Here is a 7358-nt window from a genome sequence, read left to right as displayed (position 1 = left end):
AAGAAGCTGAACCAGCAGCTTGAAGAGCGTCTCCGGTCGTCGTTTCTAATCTGCTTAGCTTCAACTGATTGGCGCTGAACTGCGGCGTTGCGTTAAACCAAATATCAAACTTAATATGTGTTTGACCAAAAAGCAAATAACGTAAAATTAAATTAAACTCAGCGCCAACAAAAATTATTAAAACCAAATTCATTTGAACTTAATATAAGTGGCGGCGGGCTTGCTGATGAACGTGTCTGTGACCGCTTTTTAGTACGCTCGTCTTTGAAAAGAGTATGCCACTATTTCCGAGTTGTTTGTAATGTATAGAAAAAGCATATTTTCAATAATAATGTGTGCTATGCAGTGCTATAATATCTTATGATCTTAATAAAAAGGTCTAATTTTGCTTACCTTTTTCTCATGCATTACTTTAAAACTTGAATGGCTCTTAATTGCTGCTGATATATCCTTCAACAATACCATTTTTTTTTTTTTTTTTTAAATTGTAGAAATAAAAAGTTTTATTAATGTTGCTAAGCTAAGCCTGGTCTGAAGCCGACAAAAAGAAACTTACAAAATATTAAAATAGTGTCTAACAAAGGTCATTTTAAAAAAGTTCTTAAATTGTTCATTTAAAATTAGAGCGTAAAACTGATTCTCTTATGAACGTATGTATGTAGTAGTAACCGATTTGGATGAAAATTGAAACGAACCAAACAAGAATAATCTGAACGTCTTTTCTGAGCTCCCAATTCCTATGAATATTTGTTGATTTTTTAGCATATTTGGAGTCAATACCTTATACGTGTATATACATACATATATACCTTTTTATTTGTCTTTATAAGCACAAGTTAAACTAAAATACATGCGGCAGCTTCAGAGCTTTTAAGCTGGCTTTCGGTACCTTTGGCATGTTTCTGCCAAAGTTGTTAAGCTATGATCATCATTTCTCATCCGATCATCATCTCATTTAAATTATCAGATTTTAAACGAATTGAAACTATTGTCTAGCACTTACTTTTGTCTGAGTTCCTTTTTGTAGTTCCGATAGGATTAAATTGTAGTTTTTTGTGCATAGCTTGAAGATAATGGAGCGATGAGAAGAAGGCGACCTTAACATTATTTTCGTATTTTATAAAAAACACTCTTCCCTAAATCAAGCTAATTTTTTTTTTATTAATTAAATTTATATTAATTACAATGATTTCAGGTTCCTCTAAAAATGCTCAGCTTTAAAGATATCCATTAAAGTGCTAGCTTTTTATTAAAATTAATAGAGATAGAAAGTTGACCAGAAATCATTTTAGTCTGACAAACAAGATTTTTTATTTTCTAAGTTAAATTTTCAAAAAAAAAAAAATTATTTGATGCCATCTATACCTATATACTCTACTTGCCCCGAGAGTATGGTGTTTAAAAAGCGTATTCTAGGTTCGTCATGTTGTTTAAAACTATGTTGCGATAATCCCAGCCCATGGGGCTGCATTTGGCCGTTGGCCACGCACCCGACTCACTTAAGACCTGAGTGGCTCACTCTGTGACGAGCAATGGTGACATTAGTGGATGCTGGCAATTAAACCACCATTTAATGTGGCTTTCAATGTTTACGATGCGGCTTTGGATCTCGGACAACAAGCGACAGCCGAGCCCACATAGATAATCGTAGAGCACGGCGATTGCGCAAACATGGCTCACATAAATCTGGCCAAAATTAAAACGAAATTAATTTTTCATCGGCTTCAGTTTCGATTTCGTTGGCCATATAATTTCGCTCATGCTCGTAAACCTGTTGCCACTCACTCGCACACGCGGCTAAATCAATTATTTAATGAACTAAACAACAACAAATAATTCAAAAAATGTCGTCTTCTAAATTATAATTTTTTGTTTGTTTTGAATTAGCATACAAATTTGTAGCGCATATCTATAAATGAATGTCTAAGTGTAATGTTAAGGCATAGTTTTAAGGACGGCACAGTTTTAACTGTTGTCAGCCATTTACACCAGCTAATAAAGTGGTCAATAAATCTTGATGTGGCCGAAATGTGCCTCTGCCCGTGCCTATGGACATGGGCGGGCCATCCAAACTTGTTGAACAGCTATGGGCAACATTCACCAAAATTTGCATCGCAAAGTTCTCGAATTAGTTATGTGCAATGAAGATACATACTTGTAGTTTGTTGTTGCCATGGATTTTCGTTGCTTGTTCAGGCAGGCAAACAACATGTTAAAATTCTTCATGTATTTATGTACATAATATATATATTATTTTTTTATTATTTATTATTATTATTTTTTTAAATTATGCTTCTGTCATGATTATATAGGCTACGATTGTTCTACACATTTATCAAAACTTTTGATTCATAAGGTATTTTATAGGGGAATTTGTATACTTTGTAAAGTTGTTAAAGAAAATTAAATAATATTAAGAGAAGAAATGTAATTTCTTTTGATAAAGAAGTCAGTATTCGTTAGAAACCAATTTCCAGAAGAAATTACATATATAACTGCATTCAATTTTCCATTTAACAGCGTTACATACCCATAATATAATATCTATTTCTTATAAAACAAAACTTTTTAAAATAAACTGCGAAAACAAAATTATTATAGTTACATAATAATATAGAAGGCCTAATGTGACTGCTAGATTGATAGGTCGAAAATAAAGAACGTAGGATCACTATATGGATTAGTTTTATTGATTTGATTAAAGAGAGTTGCATTTTTCTTTATTGGTTACATACTTCAGCGCCATTTTATAAGGAAAGAGGGGATTATTCTCAGTATAAGATGCAGCATGTTGGCAGAGAATTATTTTAAAATATAGTTTGAAATTTTGAAATTGAAATTTGCAAAAATTTCTTAAATTTTCAGTCGATAGCTTATTAAGACTCGATAGTATTAGTAGTCATTTGAAATTGGAGGGGCTACTGCTTGCTATACGAGTATGTCCTAAGTTCCTATATTTCCATCTTATCGTAATCTGAAAATTTGCAAATTTGTACTTCTATATTTCAGTTGGCTATGAAGAAGGAACTTCTAAAAAAAGCTCTTAATCTCTTACTCTGTCGGATGGACGAACGAAGCAATTTTGTTTTAGGGTAGAAAGGATTAGTTAATTAATGTGACTGATTCTGAAATTAGTTTTGGGAAAAACAATTTTTTTTTTAAATATAAATGCATTCTGTTAGGTAAAAAAATAGGTGTATAAGAATAACAACTTCTAATTTTCAGACAATATTTTTAAATCAATTTAAGATTTTGGTATAAGAAAGTAAGTAGAATAAAAACACTATTCAAATAATAATTTCGAAGTCCATCAGTCAATCTCTAAACGACCTCACATAGCTTTTACTTTCTACACAAAAACTATAAATGAACAATCACTAGGATGACAACGAATTTCATGCTAATTGAAAATTAATGAATTTTAGAAGTAGCTAATAAAAAATCGATAAAAATTCCAAAAGAGCATGTGTAATAATTTTATAACTCGTCTAAATATTTCCTTATTTATGTATGTATTTGGATTTTAGGCCTGCGCGTCTCAGTCTACATACGATAGTAGATATGCTAATAGAATTCAGAGCTATAAAATGTAGCATCCAATCAGTGGGCGGCCACTCGCATTCCGAGAGACTCGTTCAACTTCAAACGCAGCTCGGTCCAATTAATTCATTTCACAGCTTGTCAAGGCATCTTCACCATTGGCATATCACATGGGCATGATTGGATATCAACCTAACCAATAGATCTTCTCGGCGCAAATTGATTGATTCCTCGGGTGACAAATTTTGTGGCTTTGCTGACCTTGGGGGTCTGCTGCGCTGCGTCAGCATAAGTGATCGGTTAACTGTTCCATTAGCTGGATGGGTGTTTTTTTCCCTCGCATATGTATTGGCTTCGACTGGTTTACAACAGGGTCCAGTAATGGGGCACCCGAACTCTTATATCAACCCGAAAAACGAGCTAAAAATGGCCGAGGGCTACTCTTTTAAATGTCGATCAATTGAAAGCTAGAAACAATGCGTAAGGCATTGCTTTTTGATTTTGTTTTATTTTTACTCAACGCCTGTAGCGTATGCTATAGATAATACGATTTAATATTGTATTTTGTTTAAAATTTGCAGTGGGCAAAAGGTTAATGCAAAATATCAGCAACCACTCGTACTACAACTACAAAGCATAAAATAAAAATAAATGGTTGGCACATGACTCATGCTTTTTAATTTGCTCTTTTCGATTATATAGTTTTATTTTTCTTGATTTCAATATGATAATGCCATTATTGTTTTTTGGCAATTATTTCTGTCCCTTGGTGAGTAGCTCTGGCACCACAAACTCGTTTCCAAGAGCCGCAATAACCGGGAAGGGCTTCATATAAAAGCCGCACTTGTGGTGGCCTCAGCAAACAGTTGCAATCCAATCAGCATCCTTTCAACAGCAGCAGCTCGCAATTTCAAGTACTTACAGCGACAAAATGTTCAAATATGTAAGTAGACCCACGAATTGCTCGATATAGTCGTGTCTGTATGTCTGACCTCTATACCGGTTCCTCTTCATTTCACACCCAGCTGCTTTACATCGCCCTTGTCAGCTTCGTCTGTGCCGACAACATCAACAAGGACGCACAGATACGCAGCTTCCAGAACGAGGCCTCCGATGCGGAAGGTAACTATCAGTTCGCCTACGAGACCAGCAATGGCATTCAGTACCAGGAGGCCGGCAATCCTGCGGGTGTGCGTGGCGCCCTCAGCTATGTCTCGCCCGAAGGTGAACAAATCTCTCTGAGCTACACTGCCGACGAGGAGGGCTACCATCCAGTGGGCGATCACCTGCCCAAACCTCCACCAGTGCCGGCCTATGTACTCCGCGCCCTCGAATACATTCGCACACATCCGCCCGCACAGAAGGACCAGCAATAAGTTGACCCCACACCACCACCCACCACACACTTGGGATGTGATCGTGTCGTTGTTATATAGAGACATATACTCGTCAGTCTTAGTTTAAGTTTACACATTACCTTACGTTAATAAAAGTCGTTAATTGTGCGGCAAACGCAGCAAGTATTCTGTCTATCAATTGAGGAGTAGAGTCTTTGAATTCCATGAGCCAAACGAAATGGCTTCACCCACTAAATATTGCGAATAAATTAACCTTAGAATTCTAAATCTCAAGTGCGAGTCGGAAAGTGAATATAATGAATGAATATAAGTTTGCAGTTTATTGGAATGTAATGGCACTTCATAGTACTTGTATGGTAGCATGTGGCAAAATTCTCTGAAACTCCGATGGACTTTAAATTAAAAGTACCTTCACTTATGTCATCTTCTAAGCAAATATAAATCTGAAAATAATGTATTTAAAGCAATGAATACCAAAATCCTTCTTAAAATACTCCATGTGGTCCTGCCTTGCTCAACGGGGGATCCCACAATTGAGTTTGTTCCAAAGTACTGGTAGGTCTTCTGGGTTCAAACAAAACGGAGAAGCAGGATATCGTCGAAGTCAAAAGTTCTCATGAACAATTTGCAGCCCAGGACATATCGTAAATAAAAGAATAGCACGAAAGAAAATATTCCTTACGATTATTAATCCATTGCTGTAGGATGAAATCAATTATAAATCAATTTAAATATAGGCAATGCCATGTGGATACTTTTTTATAATGCTTCTAAAAATTTTCATTATTTTGGAGATCAATACGTATACTAATTCTTTGATTTATTAATTGCCGCATTCTAAAAACAACATTTTATTTGGAATTTGCAAAATTAAACATACGAGTATATAAATATTATAGTGTGGTTGCACATTTTTGGGTCTATTTTCTTTAAATTGTAGAGATTTTTAGCCGACGCACAACTTTTATAAAAATCTCTCTAGAAGTGGCTAGTATACGAGTAGTGTCGATATTTGTTAAAGAGTTTCTAAACGCTTTAATATGCTTTCTACCAAATAATTACATATAAACTTTATTCAAATTTCATGCGAAAACGGTTCTTTGGTTCACTATCCAGTTTAATTATTCGATTTATTATTGCAGCTATTTATTTATGGATTATTTCTTGATGAGAAACCTGTTGAATAGATTATTTGCAATAATGCTTTTAGAATATATTGGGCTAAATTTAGTCTAGACTGTCTAAAAGTATATTTATAGCTCATACAAATATTGTTCAACATGTTCAAACCATTTTAGTGAAGACTTGCTAATGGAAATTGATATCTTTATGATATCTAAAATTGTTGAAAATTAAATTAAAAACCGGCAAATCCTTAACTACCGATACAATTTTTTATTTTTGGAAGGAAGGAAATAATAATTTTGAATACGGATTTGTGAATGAAATAACAATTTCTTTATCGCTATCCTGATTATTGATGATTATTGCTTAAACAAAATTAACTCACGGCATCCCCAAAAAATGTTGCCACGACCTTGCCTGCATATGGAAGTGTCTTTTAATTTTTGTCGAAGGTGTGAAGTAATGGATCCATGTTTTAGAAAACTCGCCTTCATTGTTCATCGCCAAACAATTGATAGAAATATTCAATATATTCCATCTTTACAAATCTTCAATCCTAAAGACGCCACTCTTGACAAAGTTTCGTACTCTACAGCCTAATTTCGGGTACTTCTGGGACTACTGCTGGGTACACTTGATTTATATTTCAAGTGAAATAATTCTCGTTGCTTTAGAGATCAATATAGGGCTTAGGTATTCCTTTTATTAAATGCAGTTTTGAATTTCGTGTATTTATAATTTGTGTAATCAAAGTGATGTTATTGTTAATACCTGTTGATTACAAAATATCTCTAGAAAGGCTTTGGAAAGTTGAAAATAAATATTAATTTGGCATGTTGAAAATTGTCTAGTTGTGTAAATACTTTAAGAAGAGTTGATTATCTTGAAACTCTCCGCAAATCGTGTGCCATCAGACAATACTTGAGTTCCGAAATCTAAGGGGAGAAATATATAAAGATTAGTTGGCAGCAGATTGCATTAGCTTACAGATAACCTTACCAATATTAAATACATTTATGCATATTTATTTTCTCGTGAAGATTTATACAAATATGTAATGAGCAAAAGATAGAGCCAAAACTAATGATTAGGTCATCATTAGTTGACCTCAACAAGCAACTAAATTGGCGGCTGACAAGCGAGCAATAAATCTGGTTTAATTTTTTTTTTTTAGTCTGGTCAGGCGTTTTTGTCCCAAACAATCGTTTTAACATATTGCCACCAAATATGTGCAGTAGTTTGTTAATGTTTGACAACTTAAAGAATTATGCTATGTACATAAAAGGCAGAAGTTGATATAGGTTTATGAAATTCAATGATTTATGTTCCTTTACG

The 7358-nt window shown here is 34.2% G+C and overlaps 1 protein-coding gene across 1 annotated transcript; it reads left to right on the top strand.

The window, feature by feature from the left end:
• Nucleotides 1-4471: 4471 nt before the first annotated feature.
• LOC115623105 (pupal cuticle protein Edg-78E) lies at nucleotides 4472-4916 on the top strand. The gene is made up of 2 exons (XM_030517311.1): nucleotides 4472-4483; nucleotides 4566-4916. The coding sequence occupies exons 1-2, from the start codon at nucleotides 4472-4474 to the stop codon at nucleotides 4914-4916; spliced, it is 363 nt and encodes a 120-aa protein (XP_030373171.1).
• Nucleotides 4917-7358: the final 2442 nt, after the last annotated feature.

The sequence above is a fragment of the Scaptodrosophila lebanonensis genome, unplaced genomic scaffold (assembly GCF_003285725.1).
Source record: "Scaptodrosophila lebanonensis strain 11010-0011.00,11010-0021.00 unplaced genomic scaffold, SlebRS2 tig00000043-arrow-pilon, whole genome shotgun sequence".
Taxonomy (NCBI): domain Eukaryota; kingdom Metazoa; phylum Arthropoda; class Insecta; order Diptera; family Drosophilidae; genus Scaptodrosophila; species Scaptodrosophila lebanonensis.
The sequence above is the reverse complement of the archived record's forward strand: the minus strand, read 5'-3'. Positions and strand labels throughout refer to the sequence as shown.